We start from the raw sequence: 24,345 nt of genomic DNA on the forward strand, positions 1-24,345 counted from the left end.
AATACAGTAAACACAGTAATATTGTGAAATATTTCAATTTAATACATATATTTGAATGTTTTAACATATAATGTATTTCTGTGATCAAAGCTGAATTTTCAGCATCATTACTCCAGTCTTCAGTGTCACACGATCCTTCAGAAATCATTCTAATATGCTGATTTGCTGCCCAAGAAACATTTCTGATTATTTCAATGTTAAAAACAGTTGTGCTGCTTCAGATTTTTGAGGAAACTACTTTTTCACAATTCTTTCATGAATATACATGCACCCGCTCAGACATGACATTGATTGCAAAATGATATATGATTTGAAATATTGTGAATAATACAGTAGTACTACTTAACCAGCCTACTTGGCATCTTTACTTGTTCGGCTTCATTACTCACCTTTGTACTGGTGAATCTGAAGGCGAGATATGCCTTGTCACATTTTCTTGTCTTTTCACCACACCGCAGAGGTGTAAAGACTACCTGAAAACCATACTTGTGTAAAAGTACAGATACCTTGCAGCAAAGAAGCTCCAGTACAAGTTACAAGTCACCAGTACCAATACGACTTGAGTAAAAGTCTTAGAGTATCTGATTTTAACAGTACTTAAGTATTTTACTCATATTGAATGTAGGCTCAGAGATGCACAATTCCTCGACACCTGAGAGACATGCCAGTGAAAAACAAGAAACAATTGATTTCTTAGGAGAAATATCACGTTTATTTCAAAATAAAATAAAAATAAAAAACTGAAAACCTCAAAATTGCAATAAATCATGGTCTACACAATAGTCTCTTAAATGTCTATAGACAATCAAGTCTCAGTTAAGTTCAAGTGCTCAAAAAGGCCTAAGTAAACCAATATCCTTCAAAAAGGTCTCGTCAATATAGCGGATAAATAAAATAATAATCTGGTAACACTTTAGAATGGGGAACATGTATTCACTATTAACTACAACTTTTCCCTCAATAAACTCCTAATTTTAATGCTTATAAATAATTAATAAGGTAGTTGTTAAGTTTAGGAATATGGTCATGTAGAATAAGGCATTAATGTGTGCTTAATAAGTACTAATAAACAGCCAATATTCTAGTAATATGCAAGCTAAAGTAAAATGAAATATTCAAAGTCTACTTGCACTGGATTTGCTTATTTCAGCCTCATCAACAGCTGCAGTCATCTCCTAAATCAAACATCTGTGATTCAGCAACTAACTGCTAATGCATTCACATTCACGTAAAGTAGCCTTGTGGACAAGTTTGGGTGAGTAAAGGCAAAACGCACACGATATAGTACCTTCAATGCCCTATAGATGGCGATATTGCTTCTTTATAGCAGAATGCTGCAGAAAAAGTTAGGTGCAATGCAAATTGTAATGCACAGGTGTCAAACATACAGCCCGCGGGCCAAATACGGCCCACAAAAGTGTCTGGCCCAGGGGATGATATGAACAATAATAAAAAATAGTTATGCATGGTCCACCGGCCATAAATCCGAATGGTTATTAGTTTTATTTTGGGCAATATCTATTCTGGACTTGCAAACAAACTGCTTTGCAGTCATTTCCCAAACTGTCATTTGTGTGGAAATATTATGAAGTCTGTAAACAGGACGTTAACACAGCCACATGCTGAATACGGATGCAAAGAAAAGAACACAGACGCGCCAGCAGAGCAAATACTGTACCAGACTAAGCTCACTGTTTGTGAAATACAGGAAGAAAAATATAAATATTGAATTGGGTTTTATATGAATGTAACTTAGAAGGGAACTGTCTTCAGAAAAGTTTCGTTCTCCATATAAGTAGCCTATTTTATAAGCGCAGCGCTACTTTGTGTACAGCGGTAACCAAGGAAATGCTATATCGCTTCTGTTCCACAAGCGCCACCTACTGACAGGGAATGAATTAGCATTTTCATTCAGTACGTCTGCTATTTGTTTTGTGCAGGTGTCTTATGTAGCATAATTTCACAAAGCTATAAAGTCGGACCATGCAGTTTTTTTCCTGTAAATCTTAAAAATTATATAATCTACTTTAAATCAAAAACAACTGCTCATGATCAAAATGCAGTGGTGCCTGTATACCAAATGTCTACACATATTTTTTTGTTTAAGGCCAGTTTGGTCTGTTATAGAACAAATAAACAACAAATAAATTTGCTTAAAGAAAAAAATTGGCAACCGGTATCGAGTTTGCTCCAAAAAATTGGAATTGGCCATAAAAAAAAAAAATCAATAATAAAAAATGTTAAATAAAACATTATTTTAAAAATCTAATAAAGTCTTTTCGCAGTAAAAACAAATGCAGTTTTCAAAGAGCAGTGTGTTTTTTTTCTTGCAAATTAATGTGTAGTTTGTATAGTTAATGTTAATGCAACTGTCAGCTCACTAAGGTTTAAAAAAAAAAAAAAAAATGGCCCACACATGGTTGCATTTTTTCCCATCCGGCCCTCAATCTAAAATGAGTTTGACACTCCTGGTGTAATGCATTACTCATCACAAAATTATTGGAGTAAAAAGTACATTCAGAAATGTAGTCGAGTAGAGAGTAAAAGTTGTTAATATCTTTGATACTCAAAAAACTACAGTGTAGCCAAAAAGATACTTAAGTACAGGAACCAATTACATTTACTCAAATACTATACAGCACAGCCCCACCGCAACAGCTGATGTGCGATTGGCAGTCCTTTCACAATTTTGCACAGAGCAGAACCATGCATTGTTCATTTATATTTCTACACAACTTCCTGCAATACAATTCTGATTCTTCAGTCGGGCAATCGCTGTTATTGCACAGCAATAACTACAACCACAACTGCTACATCTGATAACCGAGTGCTCAAGCGGGTACGGCGAGTCATTTTGAGGTAATTAAAATATGTAAAATTAATATTTTGTGTTTAATTATTTACTTATCTGGCAAGTGACCACATAATAAGCAGGATAATTATGCAGTATAGTCTTGTATCACCCTGCAGAGGTTTCTTTTGCATAATAATCTGTTGACTGTACACCATCCCTCAGTCTTGCCACGCCCCTCAGTTTGAGAACCACTGATTTGAAGGAAGAGACTACTTTAAGCCTACATACCATATAAGCCTATTGTCACATAAAGTGGCTGTAAATAAGTGTGCAACAAGGGCTGGGTGGAACCTGTTGACAAATCGACGGAGGTGTAACCAAGGAGCCTAGAGAAACCGGTGGAGCAGAGAGGTCGACGGACCAGGGCGACATTACCTTGGGGAAGCCCAAGACAAATCTGCTGGCTTTAGGGTTGCCACCTTCAGTGAGGCAAAATAAGGGACACCTATTCATTTGATTATTTTATTTAGGTTTTTTAGGTTTAATTTTTAATTAATTTACTTAAATTAGGACAACATTATTATGTAATTATTTGTCCCATTTTTAGCCAAATAATTTAGCACTTTTTTAAATGTCATAAATTCTATATGACAGATGATTATTTGTTATGAAAATATTTAGGATTAATATAGCCTAAATGATAAATTAATAAATATTGCCTAACATTAATTATAATCAATTAATTAACTTGTCTAATAATGTCTAAAAATATAATGATTATGTCTACCAAGCTCTGATAATTCTTGGAATATTATTTTAAGGGACTGGTGGCAACCCTAGCTGGCTTGCAAGACCAAAAGCGGAGACAGGGTTTCTGGAGGAAGGGATGAGCCTGGTGGAGCTGAAGTGGTGGAGGAAGTCTGTGGCAGAAGCAGAGCGACAACTGACCGAGGCTGATCCGGAGGGACGAGGGAGCTCGGAGGAGTCCCAGGGCAGATGGGCCAAAGTGGAGACAAGGAAATGCAGAGCTGGGGTGAAGCCGATGGGCTGACAAGCCAAAGTGGAGACGTGGGCCTGGGGATCCAAGGTGCAGCCGGGGACTCACAGTGAGCTGGTGGAGGGGAAGCCCAAGGCAGAGCTAAAGACCCTCACAGAGCTAGTGGTAGCAATGAGCAAACAAATTAGGACTAAAGCCCGTTCTATGACACATCCTATGTGATTAATATCCTAGATACACAACATAAACGTAACATTACAACTTGTATCCTATCTGCACAAAAGGATGCAAATGCAAGTGAACTTCAGCTAAGTTATGTAATATATCTAGAGAGCGTAACTGTGGATGTGCTCTTCCCATAACAGCACACTGACACACGGGCAAGGAAAGCAAATATAACTGACAATTCTATAGCTAGAGTTCTCGTTATAATGCTATGTACGTGCCTACTGTTGAAAAAATATGAAGAGAAAAAAAAAACTGCTGCATTATTAAAAATATTATCAATGTTTTTGAAAAAGAAACATCTAAAAGCAATGACCGTCTCAAATAACTCTGTCATATAGTTAATAATATCAAGCATTTGAGCTGAAACTGAATAAACACCACCCTGCAGTGCTGTGCTAGCAGGTTAATAAACACAACCAAGCGCATCCTAGAATAATCAACTTACATCTGCACAAAAGGATGCGAATGCGCACGTGAACTTGGCCGTGCTAGATATGTGTAACTCTCAATCATTGTGGATGCGCTCTTCCCTTAACAGCGCACTGAACAACAGGCAACTAAAGCACAGAGAATATGCAACATTCTGTTACAATCGTGTTCTTATTATGTTATGTGGGCTGCACATCGTGCACTTCACTGTATTTCATGATCAAAGTGATTCTAGGCATCACATTTCAAATCCAGTTTCACTTTATTTTGCCATCTAACGATGTCTAACGCTATCAAATCACACCTCAGATACCGCCCCAAAACCCTGCAATAACCGATCGTCGATGTCACAATGCCTACAGAACATCTGACTCCCTCCTAACTCATTAAACATCATGACATGTGACAGAAGTTTGAAAAGACAAACATTTCGGTAAATATATTTTAACATTAGCATAAACACACACTGATAATAGAACACAATCTATCAAACATTTATAATCAATTTTTGGCTGAAATGTAAGGGTTACAGGACAATCAGTGTTGTAGTGTAATGTAGTAGGACTACTTTAAACAGCATAAAATAATATAAATATACATTGATTAATGTTATAATAATGTCTTATAATTATAAGATGATATAGTTTTATAATATTGTGCAACATGTCTGTCACACCCACTGATGCATGTGCTGAACACCTCTGAAGTAAACTAAGGCCTGGGACACACTAGACGATTTTCAAATCTTAACCGAATCTGGAGCGAACTCTGAACTGAACTCTGGGGCTGGAGTGGACTCAGTGAGGTCAGGATCCTCCTCCACCTCAAGGTTTTGATCGATTAGATGGCTGGATCCATTTTGAGGGTCAGTTATTCTTTCATGGTTGTAAGGAGAGAGCTAAGGCGTGGATCTAATCGCAGACTTTTTAATAAATGAACAAAATGAAGATATCAGGAGAAAGAAAACAATCCAATATGCAACGAAAATGCAACAGCTCTGCAAAATAGCAAATAAAATACAGGGTCTATAAATACATATGGAAAATGACTAACTAAATTAGACACAGGTGAAACTAATCAGAAAAGGGAAAATGTAAACGACGGAACAAATGCAAACTAAGAGTTAACCTACAATAATCTACAATAATTAATTACAAAAATCTACAATAATTTAAACAATTCTTCCAATTGACTTATGACATCTGTTACTAAGATGAAATTCAACAAAACATGACTGAAAGTTTGCTGAAATCTTGTATGTTGAAATATTAGTGAGTGTTACTTCCTAAATTTCATTTAAGAAGGGGCTATAAACATTTGGCAATACTTTTTTTTTTTTTTTTTTTTTGTCCACGTCACCTGTGTTTGGGGAAATAAAAGATGCTGTATGTGCAGATGTGGGCCCTGCATATGTGTGAAATAGTAGTGAGTAACACTCACTACTATTTCAACATACAAGATTCCAGAAAACTTTAAGTTTTGTTCAGCTGAAAATAGAAAATAACACCACTGATATTTAAACATACAATGTTGTATAAACTTGTCATGTTTTGTTGAATTGTCTGCTTGATAATTAAGAAAATATTGTTTGGAGGAAACATGAAATAGGCCTGTTTAATGTTAGCATATTATATAATTATATAATATTTTATATTTAAATACATCTGAAAAGTCATTGAAAGTAAAAAAAAAAAAAAAATCTTCCCATATAGAGTCCCCCCAGTGATATATATATATATATATATATATATATATATATATATATATATATATATATACACACAACAGAGCAGCGTTTCATCATATGGCAGACAAGTGTATTTATAAATGAGTCTCAGAATCATTTATTCAACAGGTTGGATCATTCCGCAAACTAAAAGTGAACTAACATAGCCTACTCTTACTATTTCTTCCTTAGAAAGGTATGCTAGAAATGGTAAATATTCATATTCGGTTCCACATTTCAGCCAATCATCTTCATGAGTGAATGAGAAACGTTCGAAACACTACTTGTTGCAACGGTTCTGCTGTAGTTTTGTCAGTCTGGATTCTGAACGTTTTTCGTCGGCGGAGCAAAAACTGACAAAGTAACTGGAATTATTGAGTCTAAAATGTAAGTACTCTATTTTAACATATTGTTTATTGAACTGCACAATCGGACTGCCTCTGGAAGACTTTGTTGCCAGTTGTAACGTCACGTTTTCGGATTAGTAATGGAGACTCAAACACATCTTTTGAACAAACAACGGTAGATAGATTGTGATAACTGTTGTAACTGTTGTTCTGCGAATTAAAAAAATAGGGTTCAGCTTTGATAAATACAAATAGGGTCAATTTAACACATACATTTTAGTGTCACTTTTCAAGAGTACCTGAGTTGTATTGTTTTACTTTGCATTGAATCACTAAATCAGCATCACCGAGTGTGTTTTTGGGTTATTGTAACAGGTTAACTGGCAGTATGTTGGTTGTTATCTCTTGTTACTTGGTAGATTAGCTAAATAATTGATGTGGACATCCCCTCTCAATTGACTCACAGTTCCCTTCAGGGGAAAGCAGTGGGACTGTGTGTGTGTGTGTGTGTGTGTGTGTGTGTGTGTGTGTTTGAATCTGTGTGCGTGAACTACCATTTGTTAGATGTAGAACTGAACAATTATGTTGGGTGTACAGATGCAATAAGAATTCAAAATAGATGCCAGCAAACCATCACAAACCTTAAATGTAGGCCTATCTGTAACAAGCATCAATCACACAATGAGCAACTGCTCCTGCAAATGGAGAGATCATCTATCGTGCTTTATCATCCCCAGACACAGTAAATAACATCTAGTAAACACACTATATAGAGCGATGACTTATTTTTGTAGGCAAACCCAGAAGTTAACATCATCCTGGTTCCTCCCAAAAAATTAGATTTTTTTTTTATTGGCTTTTAATTATTGCAGAAAATAAGCTCTGTGACCAACACAAGTTGTATGATTATTGCATGTTTTGTTCATCATGATAATCTTTACAGATGAACACAGCTATAATGAATTGTTAAGGCTAAAAACTACTGTCTGAAGTAAAAAGCTAAATGTAGGCTATAAACGAACTACACTATGGTATGGTTTCAGCTTCACCACCATTAAACTTCCAACAACTCTTTAAGTCTTTTTTTAAAATCAATTTTCCCTGAAAGTTTGAGAAAGAGCGTGATTATAAACACAATGAGGCTGTAAAAGCGGACTAGTGAGTAGATGAGTTTACTTGTTTGGCCGATGACGTTTAATGTCCCAGACAACCTCTGCAGTCCCATTTAGTGACTTGTTAGAAACCACCTTTTTGAGACAAGTAAAAGCTTTATAAAACCACAAGGGGGTATTACTTGTGTATTTTATGATGTAGAAAAGTGAAAAGTGTGAAAATATCTTGAGCTTGTGTTGTGTGTTCACCACAGACCTTATTTCAGACATTCAAAAATCCCATTGATTTTGGGATGAGGGAACTGGACGTGCCAAAATGTTAACTCATTTCGGTTTTTTTATCCTACAAAAATAAATTATCCCTGCAGCTATCTATTAGATCATTAATGCAATGTTCATCTCACTATTAGTTTGCTATGACTGTAAAATTGTGCTCAAACCGGCTGATGAAGCTTTTGCTACACATTAAGACACCTGGCTGAAACAAAATGGCTTTGTGCTATAAGCTGCTGTTTTGAAGAGGACAAAGGTTGCTGTTAATGGGCGCGCAGTGTTCATCTGATGTTCACAGTTCTCTGTCTAGACCCGCTGAGTCCATAGACAGCAACTGTCAGACTCATGACCACAGTGACTTTGAAAGAGCGATACAGGTGGGACCAGAGACCTTCACTGTTCCACAGTCATAATGAGTTATGAGACCTCAGGAAATTAGGGCAAAGCTGTGCAAACTCACAGCTGCAACTACACAAATAACATGAAAACTTTGTAGGCTTAACATGAATATATTGTATGTATTTGTGTATATATAATTTCTGAGTCAGTTTGTCTTGTATTTGATTAAAAATAGAGATAGAAATAATAGAGAAGAAAAATTGCACGAGATATTAAATTTTTAGATAATAGTCTATATCTTGCAGCTCTTACCCATTGTTCATATTACATAATCTTAATTTAGACAACTAAACTGAATTAATATATTTTGATATTAACATTGACCTTTAGATTAATAAATGCTGTAATTTTTTATAGTTACAAACATGCATATAAATTTATTTAACACAAGATAAACATAAAACATTGTAGGCATAGCAGTGTTGTAAATGAATTCTCTTTTTGTTTTGAAGATGTTTTTAATGCAGACAGAATGCTGTTATCTTCTTATTTTCAGATAAACAGGCCCCTTTGGATTAAAGGAATGTATCCCATTTTCAGTTAAATCCGACTATCGTGTATTAATGGCACAGGATTTTGCTATCAGTGAGTACTGGACTAATTAACTGGGGGGGTGCTTGTTGCACAGCCTTATTTGTTTGAACCACGAGAGTCATCTAAGCTTACGATACTCCTACACCCTACGTCATAAATCGCGTCAGGGGTTACTCAGCTGGCACAAGTCAACTTGCGCAGTATGCGTGCGGTTGTCCGCCTGAAGCTAATTTTATTTGAATTTATAAAGTTTTTAATATGGATATTTTTCTTACAAAAACGCATCACTTTGCTTCAAAGGGCCTTTATTATCCCACTGGAGCTGTATGGATTATTTTTTATAATGGATGGATGAATTTTTTTGGGCTTCAAAATCTGGCCCCCCTTCACTCCCAATATAAAGCTTGAAAGAGCAAGGATATTTTTAAAAATAACTCCAGTTGTGTTCGTCTGAAAGAAGATAGTCATATACATAGGCGTAATTTGGGGGTGGGACAGATGGGACATGTCTCCACCACTTTTTTCCAGGGTCAATATTGTCCCCACCACTTTTTGAAACATCTCGTGGCATTAGAACCCAGAATTAGAACCCAGAACCTCTGGCATGCTTGACAAAAATTCTACCATCAGACCACTAGGCCAGATGCAATTTTAAAGCGGATGTGTGTATTTATTTGCTAATGAATAAATAATCTAGAGACTAACAATATATTGTATTATAGTAGATTTAAGGATGAAACTATCACATTAAAAACGGTCAAGTTCTATGTCAAATTTTGTGCATTTATTGTACATTTCTGATATAGAACGTTAATTGGTTATCTGGTCTTTAATAATGTTCTCAAAATGTTAACACAAAAACATTGTCTATACATTGTTCATGGAACATTTTTCCTGAAATGTTTTAGTTGGACGTTTGTCAAACAATTTTCAAAAATCGATCAGATGAAGACAGGATGTGGTACGATCATTTGATTCAGATGTGCCTTGTTGCCTTCCTACCTCTGTTTCCTTCCTACGGAGACAGCATTTTTCAGCTTTCAGACGCAACCTTAAAAAAAACAATGTCCAGAGAACATTCATAAATAATGTTTTCATAACAGGTGGGTCAGAGAAGACATAATCTAGTTCAACTTTTAAGAGCAGGCACAGAGCAGCCTTAAGGTCAGCGCAACAAAATTCCATATTCTGTGAAACAGGTCGCATCGCTTCCGATTCAGTTGTTTTGTATGTGCTTCTTAAATATAGAACCATTTTACTTGAGATGCCTTCAAAAGAGCTACAAAAGATGAGCATAAACAATGTCCGTCGCATATGCAGATTGATATCTAAAAGTTTTTTTTTTTTTTTTTTTTATTGCTCGGTTTTCTCACTTAAATAAAATTAACTAGCTAGGTTAGCCAGTTACCTTAAAAGTCCATAGATGTTGCTGCCAGTCGATACTGCTCTTAACACTTTCTCTGATAAAGGATGCAATGAGACCTGTGTTTCCCTGTTTGTTCATGTGACATTCAGCATAAAGCCTACTCGGCTGTGTAAAGACACCTACCTTAATAATACATGTAAAAAATCATTTTTAGTATTTAGTATTTTAGTATAATTCATTTAACAGTTGTTAGCCTGTGTTTTTGTTGGATGTCTTTTCAAAATGCTTAAGAATCTGGTATTGCTTTAGTGTTTGTTTGAAATCATATTATCAAAATGCATTTACAGAAAAATGCATCGACATCAAGCAGAATTCATTGCAGTCTGTCTCTGTAGAATAGCAGATATGTGGTTGTTTGGTGTCTATTGATTTCTCTGGATCAGGGTTGGTTTCATCTTGAGATCAATATAGGTTTCTAACTAAGAGCAGTGGTGCGTCAGTTAGCTTGCATTTTCATTTTAAGTCACAGCACTAAGTGAACCACGTCATAAATATTGTCGATTTCATTTCGTTAATATCTGGAGTGTCAACAATGCATCATGATACAAACCCCGACTTATATTGTGTTCATTACATTTGTTTGTTGTATTTGTTGTTAGTAATCTCTGTGATTAATCAGTTACTTTAGCCCAAAATAGAAACAGCAGAGTGAGAGGAAGATAATGATATTGTGAATATCTGGAGCTGTGATTGTTTTGTCTTACTGGATTTCTCTCCGCAGGCTGGTAGATAGATCAATCTTTTTAATGCACCTGTGAATGTGAACCTCCCTGTGTGAATTCAGGTTATTTTGTTCAGAGGACGAATTCTACAGCTGGACTGAAATCCAGCTATTTCTGTATGCTCTGCAAATGCTGTAATTTATGTGCATATAAAAAATATTGGTAATTTGAAATGTGGTCCCTTTTTTTTATTTTTCAAATTGGTGTGTGTGTGTGTGTACTATATGCGATAATGAACATAAATCAGTATACAGATGAGCAAGACAGCAGTCTCACAGTCTCATAGCTTACATTCATTGTGCTCTTGTGTGCCATTATCTTGGACATGAATGAGAATGGATGAGCTGATTAAATTACTGTGCACAGTGACTAAAATCGAATTGAAATAAATGGCGTCAACAGTAGTTCAGTAAGAGACTAGTGTAAAGAATATGCACAGCTTAGTTTATTCGAAATATTTTAATTACATAGTATTATTCTAAACAGCTGTACTGCAAAAATAATTTTCTTTATCAGTTTTTTTTTTTTTTTTTACAAGGACATGAATTTAAAAAAAAAAAATATGTGCATGGATAAATCATTTATAGTCAACACTACAATACTGCATACAAATGAAAATGGTCAATTTTGATTTCATGTTGACTTTAATCAGACTATAGATCTTAAAAGATTAGTACACTTTCAGATGAAATTTAGCCCAAGCTTTACTCACCCTCAAGCCATCCCAGGTGTATATGACATTCTTCTTTCTGATGAACATAATCGGAGATATATTAATAAATATCCTGATGCATCCGAGGTTTATAATGGCAGTAAGCGTTATCAACGGAGTATGAGCTGAAGAAAGTGTTTCCATCCACATCCATCCATCATAAACATATTCCACATGGCTCCCGGTGGGTTAATAAAGGCCTTCTTAAGCGAAGCGATGCGTTTTTGTAAGAAAAAAATCCATATTTAACAAGTTATGAAGTAAAATATCTAGCTTCCGCCTTCCGTGTTCAAGTTACGAAGAAAGTGTAAACTTGTAACTTCAAGTTACAAGAAAGTGTACAAAATTTGAATAGTTGAATAGGGAAGTTGAATAATAGTTGAATAAGGTACAGATGAATATCTAAGTCGTTAAATTAAAGTTCACCTAAATGCCTCCCTCCGCTGCGGCTGTCAGTCATTCTCAATTCAGCATTTAAACTGCGTGTTGCGTTCGTTTATGACACAATAAACCTCACACAGTAAACACAATGAAACTCCAAGATGATTCAATGTTTCTATTATCATACTTCATCTGTATTCATCAGATACTGGTAATACAATACGCATCAATATATCTTCCCTTTGTGCTTTGAACTTTTCGGTGCGGAGCGCTGCTGCTGCGCACTGTGACTCCATGTTACTTCAAGCGCATCATTCTGCACACGGGATGCGCATAAGCGCTTTGTGCAGCTCTGTATGGGAGCCGAATATTATATTACTTTTGCGCCATGAAAGACTGTTAATAGCCTTTTTGTTCTGTCCTATCTATCATATGCTGATGTCTCATTAAAAAAAACTGCGCTATAAATTTAAAAGAAATGTCTTTTAATTTTATAGAATATATTTAAATATATATATATATATATATATATATATAATTTGTTTAGTTTTTGTCATGTATGACTCAAACATTCATGAAAAACAAGTCACGAGTCATGGATGAAGGAGTCAGCTGTTCATTTTGAATGTCTACCAAGCCAGTAAAGCTATAGGTTTATTTACAGTTGTTGCACTGATGCACAAATATTTAATAAATAATTCACCACATTTTTGTCTGTTTGTTATTTTGTTTTACAAAGTTAGGAAAGTAGCCTAATGTTTAAGTCAAGCCTGATGCCTTGCACAAGCGAATGATCCCAGTCTCTTCCACACAGTGAGGAATACAGTTTATTAGGTAATTCAGCATTTTTAAAAAAATTATTATTATTATTTGAATATCGGATCGTATCGGCTAATACTGAATCCCAGGTATCGGAATCGGTATCGGAAGCAAAAAAGGTGGATCGGACCATCACTAGGATGGATGTGGATGGAAACACTTTCTTCAGCTCATACTCGTTTGGTAACGCTTCCTGCCATTATAAAGCTCGGATGCGTCAGGATATTTATTAATATATCTCCGATTGTGTTCATCAGAAAAAAGAAAGTCATATACACCTAGGATGGCTTGATGGTGAGTAAAGCTTGGGCTAATTTTCATTTGAAAGTGAACTAATCCTTTAAAATGATGTGCATGTAAACATGGTCATTATTGCATAGCATCTGAAAGTAAATCATTGCTGACAGGATCAGGTGCATCAGGGTGCGAGTATTTTCAGTATAGATGTCCCTGTTGATTTGTGTATATGCAGCATGCTGAGTGATTTTATGGGAGGTTAGGTGGGGGGGTCTAAATGTTGCTAAATATGGCATCAGAGCAGCAGGGGAATCTGTCTGCGATCCAACACTTCATTATTGGCTCAGTTTGTGTTTGTGTGCGCATGTGTGACAGCGAGGGCAAAGAATGACAACTTATGTGTGTGTGTGTGTGTTCTTCGACAGAAAAGTATACTTCCCATGGGTCCTGCGAGTAAAATGTCCATCATTGGCATGAATGATCATGCCGCTCTCTGATTGGCCGCTCTCAGGTGCAGATGCTGATGCTGTCCCCTAATGAGAGAGGGGCAGATAAAGGCTTGAGCCCACCAGCAGACAGTCTGATCACCGGGAGTATCTCTCATCCTCCCCTCCTCTTTTCTCACACGAAATAAGAGAAAGCATTCAGTTGCGTGAAACCTGAGCATCTTTGTGTTTCTGTGAAGCCGGCAAAGGTTCAGCAGCTCTTCTAAGCCCACAAGGTAAGAAAATACTCTCGCTGGAGGAGAGAGTGTAAGACTCTTTTGTGGGTTCAATTATGCTGCTTCATTTTAAACAGAATTAACTATGTAGTTCAGTTACATCCTAAAGTAGAACAGGAGCTTTTTTGCCTCATGTACTGTAGTTTGATTCTTAAATCTGTAGATGTGAAATTCATCTGTTGCTAAACTCCTACTAGTTGCTATTGTAGAGGAGGTTATTCAAACCCTTCTGGCATAGATTACAGTATTGGGATCTGTATTATCCATACTAAGATGCAGTTCACTCACACTTTATATTAGGTGTTTTTAACTACTATGTACTTACATCAAAAATGTTACTTGAGGCACACCAACACTGCACGTTTTGTATGTCTCCCTTATCTGACCCATATATTTCTGGTCTTGGAGTCTCTACTAAGATTAGAAAGAGTTTGAAAATGTGTAGTGTTGGTGTGACTCCAGGAAACAATGATGTAAACAATAAAGTATCAAATGATTCATTTAAATGTTTATACATAGTAGTTAAAGACACTTATAAAGCGGGACCACAATCTCTCTGTTGGGCGAAGGCATAGTTGAGGAACCATATGCGACCCTGGACCACAAAACCAGCCATTAGTCGCACGGGTATATTTGTAGCAATAGTCAACAATACATTGTATGGGTCAAAATTATCGATTTTTCTTTTATGCTAAAAATCATTAGGATAGTAAGTAAAGATCATGTTCCATGAAGATATTTGGTAAATATCCTACCATAAATATATCAAAAATGTATTTTTGTGAGTGGATATGCATTGCTAAGGACTTCATTTGGACAACTTTAAAGGCGATTTTCTCAATATTTTGATTTTCGTGCACTCTCAGATTCCAGATTTTCAAATAGTTATATCTCGGCCAAATATTGTCCTATCATAATAAACAATACATCAATAGAAAACTTGTTTATTCAGCTTTCAGATGATTTATAAATCTCAATTTCAAAAATTGACACTTGTGATTGGTTTTGTGGTACATTGTCACATATATTGAAAAATGTAATAACATTTGGGAAGTTTTGTTATAGTTATATTGAAAATCTTTTTAGATTAGTTATTAGTGCAGAAGGTTCAATGACCGAACAGTCATATTTTATTTAGCCTCAGCCCACTGGGGAAAAAGAAAGTATAAATTATTCCTGAATCTTAGAAAGTCAGGAAGAAAGTCTTCAATATAATGACATAATTTTAACAGCAGCTACTGAATTTGAATAGTTGTAGTGTGACCATGTCCACCCCAGTCAAGAGGACTCAGTGGGATGAAGACCTGTCTCAGTTTCGCAAGGATTATGGCCTTTCCAAGAAAGTGCTGCTCAACTGCTGTCTAGTCAGACGGATCATCGCCTGGGCTTCCCCCAACAAAAAAGGTAAATCTCTCTTTGAGGAAAAGGGAGTTGTTGTATAGTACCACAGAATGAGAATGTGAAGTTTAGGCCATATGGGTCTTTGTGAAAGTCTGATGGAAATAATGGAGTTTTAAAAGGTTTTTAAGTACTGTACTAAATAAAATTGCATAATATATTAAGACTAGTATATTTTAAAGATATAGTTCACCGAAAATGAAAATTCAGTAATTTACTCACCCTCATGTTGTGTCAAACCTGCATGAATTCTGAGGAACATAAATAAAGAGATATTTTGAGAAATGTCTCCAAATTGTCCATGATGGAAGTCAGTGGTAACCAAAAAGTTTAGTTGCCAACATTATTCAGATTATCTTCTTTTGTGTTCCACAGAATAAAGTTAGGTATGCAGGTTTGGAATGACGTGAGGGTGAGTAAATGATGACAGAATTTTAGTTTTTGGGTGAACTGTCAAGATTTTGCCTCATATTTCCCCTGTGCTATAGGCATAGCTATTTTTTTATATCTGGCTTTTTTGAACCAGTTTGTTGTTTCCATGAGAAAAAAAAGTGCAAACCCATTAATTTAGGTTTTGTAAAAAAAAAATTTAAAAAAAAAAATAATAAAATAAATAAATAAAAAAAGCTGCAGTTTGCAGTCAGTTAGAAAAAAATGAACATGAAATTAAAGTTCCAGGATGAGGCAATAATTCTGACGCAAGTTGGCACAACAACTAGTGATCTAATTCAGAAAGTGAGACTTGGAGCTCTCTGAATGTTGCTAAAACAAACATTATTACATTCTTCAAATCTCATTTGAAACTATTATTTGGCACCAATTTCACTCTTACAGACTGAGTTGGTTGAAAAGTAGACTTTTGTTACATCAGAGAACCTGTATGTGTCACTTACACTTATACTCTTTACAAAAACTCTTATTTTACTTCTTTCTATTAGTTTACCTTTAACAGGATACAGTAGTTCACATAAAAATGAAAATTCTGTAATTTTTACTTAAACTTCCAAACTATTCAAACTGCCAGACTTACCTTCTTTTTTGGAACACAAAAGATTATTTTTAAAAACAATGTTGGTAACCAGAACAATTTTGGTTACCACTGACATCCATTGTATGGACAAAAACATTTCTCAAAGTCCTCTTTTATGTTCTGCAGAATTAAGTAGGTCATATAGGTTTTAACTAAATGATTAACTGATTAAATGATTAATGATTAACTAAATTTCATTTTTGGGTGAACTGTCCCTTTCATAAAGGGGTTATTTTACAGTAAAAGTACATAATTTTACAAATTTGCTGGGAATCCTTAGAACATTCTTGCTTCCTCTGCTTATTGAAGTCAAGCCACTTGAAACATCGATGTCTAATCTGCTGAAAGAGGGACGTCGGGGTAGTAATGCTGATGTGATATTGATCATTTTACTGCCGTGTGTTGGATTTATGTTGTGTTCTGTGTTTCGAGTGATCAGACTTTATGGTCTCATCTGAAGCGACAGGCATAATAAATCATTATATTATAGTGAATTTTAGAGCTGTAAATTTACAGTTTCTCATTTGTTTAATGACTAAAGAGAGTCTTTGAGGTGTTACTCTCAAGCTGTGGTTTGCTTTAAATGTTACTGCGTTGGTTTAAAGTGGATTCTTTCAATCTTATTCCTGATTACAGTCTCCATACAGTGTGAAATGATGATTTCAGAAATGATGAAACAGCTTCCAAATGTAGCTTGAAACTGCCAAGCGAGTGTTGCTAGCTAAAAACAGACCATTCTGGCAAAGTCCATGGAAACTGTAATGGAAACGATACTAATGAAAGTAAAGCAGATGCTGAGGGAATGTTGTTCAAAAAGATTTCTGAAATTCTCAAGTGGTTGTAATTCAGTATGGCATGAAAAGAAATTGCATGCTTTATATAGATACAGTATGTGGTTCATTCCAATATTAGCTGAATATGTAGATCACATGATGTGTTTGAATGTTTATGTTTGTGTGATGGAGTCCCATCCTGTGTTCTGTATGTGTGTGTATGTATTTGTGCCTCTATTCATAAGACAGTTATTATCTAAGGCACTGTGTGCTGTAATCACACTGGCTCGGAAAACAGCTGGGCCCTTTATAGTGTCAGGTGCTGCTGTCAGTGTCCAGCCTCACTGAATGGAGAAACTCAATGGGTGTATTTGGCTCAACACTGGCCTGTCTCAGTGTAGCATAATCTGCTTTGACTATATAATTGCATTCAAAAGCATAACCTTCAAGATGGATTAAACTGAAACAGCAGAAAACTGCATTAGTAAAAGTGGTATAAGGCATCAAACTGCAATATAGCCTGCATAACGCTGTATTTTATGAAGCTGCATGATTGCAAGCCAGAGGTTTATGGTCATTGCGCAATCTCATTATTGAATATTTTGGTTCAGATTTCCTTTATATTTATGTTAATGGCCGTTTTAGAGTCATTTACAGTACTGGCCTTTGCTATGTTTAAAGTGAAATGGGTCTTGCAACAGAAGGGGCCTCCGTATGCACTAAAAAAACATCATGCTATGCATTTAAGATGCTAAAGACCGTGGTCTCTAGCGTCAGTCACTAGTGCATCTCTGAAGGTCAGGGGAGTAAGATTTACCTGCATAGCTCTTACTAGCTGGCCTCCATTACACTCACCCCCCTAAACCTCACTTCCATCCAGGTCATGGCACCAATGGACAGTGTAGTCTTTAGTCTTTATTTACAAACTTGGACACCACACGCGGCTATTGACTGACCACGAACAGGTAATAGAACTTACTTGCAGCATTTTTCATTCTTTAAAGTCCACTTTCTAATAAAAATTTCCTGATAATTTACTCACCCCCATGTCATCCAAGATGTCCATGTCCACTTCAATTGGCCCCAAACGGTTGAAGGTCAAAATTACAGTTTCAGTGCAGCTTCAAGGGGCTTTATCTAGCGAAACGATCGGTCGTATTCTTCAAAAAGCTTACGCTGAATGTCCTACACCTTCCCTATTCAACTTACGGAACAAACGCGGCACCAGTTCTGTTTTTTTCCGTAAGTTTAATAGGGAAGGTGTAGGACATTCAGCGTAAGCTTTTTGAAGAATACGGAATCGCGGTCTGGTGGCACTTGTGATGCGATCATTTGTGTCTATAAAGCATATACATTTTCATTTTTTAAAGAAAATGACCGATCGTTTCGCTAGATAAGACCCTTATTCCTTGTCTGGGATCATGTAAAGCCCTTTGAAGCTGCACTGAAACTGTAATTTTGACCTTCAACCGTTTGGGGCCAATTGAAATCCACTATAAGGAGAATAATCCAGGAATGTTTTCATCAAAAACCTTAATTTCTTTTCGACTGAAGAAAGAAGGACATGGACATCTTGGATGACATGGGGGTGAGTAAATTATCAGGACATTTTTATTAGAAAGTGATCTAATCCTTTAATGTCTCGCAGTCTTGCTGTTTGTTTGTTTTTTGTTTTTTTGAACAATTAAATTTTGGGCTAAAAGTGTGTTGTAACGCAAGCGTTACTGAACATGTACCGAGTAAAATATTATTGATAATTGATTAGTAATGCCTTAAAAGTGTGCCAAAAAGTAATATGTTACTGTAATGCATTACTTTTGTAACGTGTTACTCCCAACACTGCCAATGGAACCCCTCTGGTCCTACTCACCCCACTCCGAACGGGACTCAAACCGGCATCTTGGGCATGGGAGGCGGGCTCGCTAACAAAGATGTTAAATACCGCGGTCTCTAGCGTCAGTCACTAGTGCACCTCTGAAGGTCAGGGGAGTAAGATTTACCTGCACAGCTCTCACTAGCTAGCCTCCCTTACACTCACCCCCCTAAACCTCACTTACATCCGGGTCACGGCACCAATGGAACACCTCTGGTCCTGCTTGCCCCGCTCCGAGCGGGACTTAAACGGGCATCTCGGGCATGGGAGGCGGACTTGCTAACAAGGACACTAAAGACCGTGGTTTCTAGCATCAGTCACTAGTGCACCTCTTAAGGTTAGGGGAGTAAGATTTACCTGTACAGCTCTCACTAGCTGGCCTCGGTTACACTCACCCCCCTAAACCTCACTCACATCGGGTCACGGCACCAATGGAACACCTCTGGTCCTACTCGCCCCGCTCCGAGCTGGACTTGAACGGGCATCTCGGGCATGGGTGATTCAGTGACTCGCTTGTTAAGACAATGCTTGTTTCTTTGAAACATGCCTCTGAATTGCAAAGGCTGCCTCTGGTCATTAACCCACTATTTTATTCATGCGTAGTCAATTATTTCAATTAGATATTGCAATGTATTATTTATGGAAGCTAAGTAAAACACACTGGGCTGCATTTCCCAAAAGCATCATAAGCCTCCAATGGTCTCTACGATCCACTTAGGCTTGCGTTGCATTTGGGAAATGCAGCCCTGGACTTAAAAAGTTGGCATGACATAAAATTCACCTCTTTTGTAAATGCATGTTATAGGTATTATTGTAAACAATTCATCCATGCATATGTTTATTTTATTTTTTATTTTTTTTAAAATTTACTCAATAACTCAACCTTCCATTGAAAATGTTTCTGGTGACGTTTGCTGGAATTCTCCAATCATTTAGTCTGCTTAAACCCAGTCAAATGTAAATGTCAATGGAGGAGAAAAAGCAATATTGACAATTTGTGACGAGCAAAGCTCGACTTCTTTGATGTGAGCCATTTATTTATTTAAGACATCAGAGAGAAGAAAAATTGTAACAAAATATGAAAATGTCTTGAAGATGTAGCTAATTTTGTTCAAAAATATCTTTTAACTATTGTTCCAACTGCTTGTTTGTCTAAATCAATTGTTCTCAACCTTTTTGACTCCAGGGCCCATAACAATATTCAGAGGCCCTCTAGCCCTGGTTTTGTTTTTTAATCATCTTATTATATATTTCTGAAATGTTTAGATGACTGTGGTACCACTCTGACCACTGGATGGGGCTGTATCCATATGTTTCCTCATCCATTCAGCCAAACAGCCATTGTGTATGACTAGACTAGACCAACAGAAAAAAAAAGAAAAAAGAGAAAAAAAAAAAAAAAACCCTGAATACTTTGATAATAGGGCTGTTGTCAGTTTGTAGGCCACCCAGGAAGGCTAATTCACCATGGGTTCTCTAATTCGCTATTGAAATGTTCCATGGATTTTTAAAATAGTGGTTAAAGGGATAGTTCACCCAAATTTTTTGTCATCTTTTACTCAACCTCAAGTTGTTCCAAACCTGTATGAGTTTCTTTTGTTTTGTTGAACAGAAAATAAGATATTTTGAAGAAAGTTGGTAACCAGACAGTTGACCATAGCCATTAACTTCAGGAGGAAAAAAAATACTATGTAAGTCAATGGCTATATCAACTGTTTGGTTACCATTATTCTTCAAAATATCTTCTTTTGTGTTCAACAGAAAAAAGAAACTCATACAGGTTTGGAACAACTTGAGGGTGAGTAAATGATGACAGAATTTTCATTTTTGGGTGAACTATCCCTTTAAAATAAGTTGTTGTTTTTTTTTGGCATTTTTTCCCTTTTGCTCCATTACTACATACCTCAGAAGTTACAAGCAGTTGTTCAGATCATCAAGCTGATTAATTTTAACTCGAATCCTTAGTTGTAGGCTTTATATAGCAACTTTTTGGCAACACACTGCATAGTTACACCACATTTGAGTTATGATCTTTATTTACTCAGCCTCATGTTGTTCCAGACTCGTATATCTTTCTTTCTTCTGTGCAACACAAAAGCAGAAGCTGCTCTCTATCATGTGAAAAACATTATATAAGGACCAAAGACTACCCTTGTGAGAAAGAAGTGTGCTTAATTTTATTGAATGTGCACTTGTGTACTTCAAATCAAAAGTATATTTAAAAAAAACTGTACTTGCAGATAATATAATATTAATGAAATAAAAGGCCACATAAGTGTATTTAAAGAGAGTACTCTTTCATGACTGTTTCTTAGCACACTTGAGTACAAAAAACTTAAGTTTTAAAAAGTAATCATATCAAATTAAGTTTTACTTTAAAGTACATATAAATCATTGTTTTAATAATCTTTTGTCATACTTTAAGTCACATGTGAAGTACTTGATTATAATTTTAATTGTAGTGTTTATAAAAATTAATATATTGTATTGATACAAGTTTCAATATAAAAAAATACATTAAATAACATTTACAAATCACGTCAGTACATTCAGCAGTACACTTTTACCATATTTCAAAGACAATATAGTAATTATGAAAAACAGATGTACTGAAGTACTACTTTAGTGGGTCAAAAAAGCACTCTAATCATTTGATTCATTCAGATTATTCCACGTCTTCTGTAGCCATATGATAGCTCTTTGTGATTAACAGACAGAAATTCATTATTCACTGAAAAACTTGACTTGAAAATCCCGCTTGACAGCTGTGGTCACCTTTCAGAACATCTTTGATGTTGTGCTATACGTAATTCTTCTTGTGTTTCACAGATGGGAGTCAGTCATATAGGTTTCAAAAGAGCATGAGGGCAGGAGGAGAAACACTCTTTTTATATAAGCTTTAACATTAAATTTAATTAAAACCTTTCTAAGATGTTGTGTATTTTGAAACCCTTTTTTGTCCAGTAGGTGGCAATGATGGATTTATAATCCAATTACAGTATTCTACTTCTGTTATTTTATAGTAGTGTATTTTTAGACTTTGCAGTAAATAAAAAGTGGGAAGAAGATAATATTTAATGCATGGATTGGCGTAAAGTGAGTCATTTATCATCTAAACCAAAGCCTAGTTAAAGTTCCTTATCCACACATCTTTCTGTTATTAATGCATCATTATGCAGGGTTGCAAAGCATTTTTTAATATCAACAAAAGTGGATTATTTTGTGAATATACTCATTTGTAGTATGAAACATCTGAATACTAATATACTTATGGTAATACGCACATGAATGTGTAAGGGAGTCATTTGAAGCTGGTTTTAATTTCATTTGACAGATTTTATCACACAAATGTAAATAAACATTAAAAAAAAAAAATACAACTTGGATAATATTTATTCTTAAAGGGTTAGTTCACCCAAAAATGAAAATAATGTCATTTATTACTCACCCTCATGTCGTTCCACACCCCTAAGACCTTCGTTAATCTTCGGAATGCAAATTAAGATTTTTTTGTTGAAATCCGATGGCTCCGTGAGGCCTACATAGCCAGCAATGACATTTCCTCTCTCAAGATCCATTAATGTACTAAAAACATATTTAAATCAATTCATGTGAGTACAGTGGATCAGTATTAATATTATAAAGGGACGAGAATATTTTTGGTGTGCCAAAAAAACAAAATAACGACTTATATAGTGATGGCTGATTTCAAAACACTGCTTCATGATGCTTCAGAGCGTTATGAATCAGTGTGTCAAATCAACGGTTCGGAGCGCCAAAGTCATGTGATTTCAGCAGTTTGGCGGTTTGACACGCGATCCGAATCATGATTCGACAAGCTGATTCATAACGCTCCGAAGCTTCATGAAGCAGTGTTTTGAAATCAGTCATCACTATATAAGTTGTTATTTTGTTTTTTTGGCACACCAAAAATATTCTCGCCGCTTTATAATATTAATATTGAACCACTGTACTCACATGAACTGATTATGTTTTTAGTACATTGATGGATCTTGAGAGAGGAAATATCATTGCTGGCTATGCAGGCCTCACTGAGCCATCGGATTTCAACAAAAATATCTTAATTTGCGTTCTGAAGATGAACGAAGGTCTTACGGGTGTGGAACAACATGAGGGTGAGTAATAAATGACAGTATTTTCATTTTTGGGTGAACTATCCCTTTAACAAATATTTATCCTTGTTAATATTGAAACCATATTTAATGTAGTCTAGGATATATTTTGTCATATTATGTTATTTTCCCCTGCTAAAAAATATTATTTATTTATTTATCTATTTATTAGTTTGTTTGTTTTCTGTAGCATGCTGTTCAACATTTTGTTTGGATTATTTGTCATAGTCTGGCTTGGTTCATCATGTGATCTATGTAACCCTGTGACTCAAAAATTAAGATGGCTCCTGCAATGATCATTAGCTGCGTCAAATTTCGGAGGCTGCGTCCTCCGGAGGTCGCATTTGAAGGCTGCATACGTCATCAAGGATTATTTAAGAAAAGTAACCGTAATAAAAATGACTGTTATTCCTTGTGAGGTGTAAAATACTGTAATTTATTTCTTACTTTGCAATCAATGGTTACTTTTCTTAAATGAGGCCACATCGATGACGTATGCAGCCTTCAAATGCGACCTCTGGAGGACGCAGCCTTCAAAATGAGACGCAGCTATTGTAAGTTTGTCATATGTGACCGAAACATTTGCATTTTTTCAGTAAAGCATTGTTTTTATCTCTCATTTGATGACTTCTCCTTTGGTAGAATGTGTGGACTTTCTTGAAGCATTTTACTATTGTTCCCTGCTGTCCATGAGCAACTCTTGCAAGACAGACCTGCAGTTTGGAGTCACAGCCCACCGGTTGAGAACCACTGGTGTAAGATAGTTTGCTTATAAAAGTATTATTGTAACGTTAACGTTCTTTGCCCTGATGTGCATTGTCCATGTGCCATGTTACAGTTTTTAAATGTGATACACTCCAGGCACCACATTATTAATATCGGTCTCTGCTGTCTCCCTGATGCCCCCACTATTTCTCAGAGCTCTTCATGTTGATGAATGGCCTCTGTGTACAGATTAAGCTCAGCAGCACAAAATAAATAAATGATGGTGCCATGAATATGGAGATATCATTGACAGCCGTTGTCATTAGACTTTATTGACTTGAGTCAGTAATATTTGTGAGGTGGTTCATCATTAGTGCACTGTACCAATTAGTATTAAGATCATTTGGTCACACTTTATACAGTATTAGGTGTATTTAACTATATGTACTTACATAAAAATATAATTTTTAGGTACAGTGTACTCATTGTGTTCATGTAGTATTGCAAAACATTTTTGTTGCTGTTGAGGTGGGATATGGGTAAGGTTAAGGACAGGTTTGGTTAGATGTAAGGGAA

At 35.9% G+C, this 24,345-nt stretch overlaps 1 protein-coding gene across 3 annotated transcripts in view; it reads left to right on the plus strand.

Annotated features, from left to right (window-relative positions):
* Positions 1 to 24,345, plus strand: part of kcnip4a (potassium voltage-gated channel interacting protein 4a) — a 251,365-nt gene that overhangs the window by 17,402 nt on the left and 209,618 nt on the right. Inside the window, exons 1-2 of one of the 3 annotated variants that reach the window (XM_051898892.1) lie at positions 13,717 to 13,857; positions 15,110 to 15,261. The exons of 1 other annotated variant lie outside the window; for it this stretch is intronic. In XM_051898892.1, coding sequence (XP_051754852.1) covers positions 15,123 to 15,261 — 139 coding nt within the window. In that variant the 5' untranslated portion in view covers positions 13,717 to 13,857; positions 15,110 to 15,122. Of the gene's footprint in view, positions 1 to 13,716; positions 13,858 to 14,784; positions 15,262 to 24,345 lie in introns of those variants that run through there. One more of the 3 variants, XM_051898891.1, reaches the window with a different exon arrangement.

This window comes from Ctenopharyngodon idella, chromosome 7 (genome assembly GCF_019924925.1).
Source record: "Ctenopharyngodon idella isolate HZGC_01 chromosome 7, HZGC01, whole genome shotgun sequence".
Taxonomy (NCBI): Eukaryota; Metazoa; Chordata; class Actinopteri; order Cypriniformes; family Xenocyprididae; genus Ctenopharyngodon; species Ctenopharyngodon idella.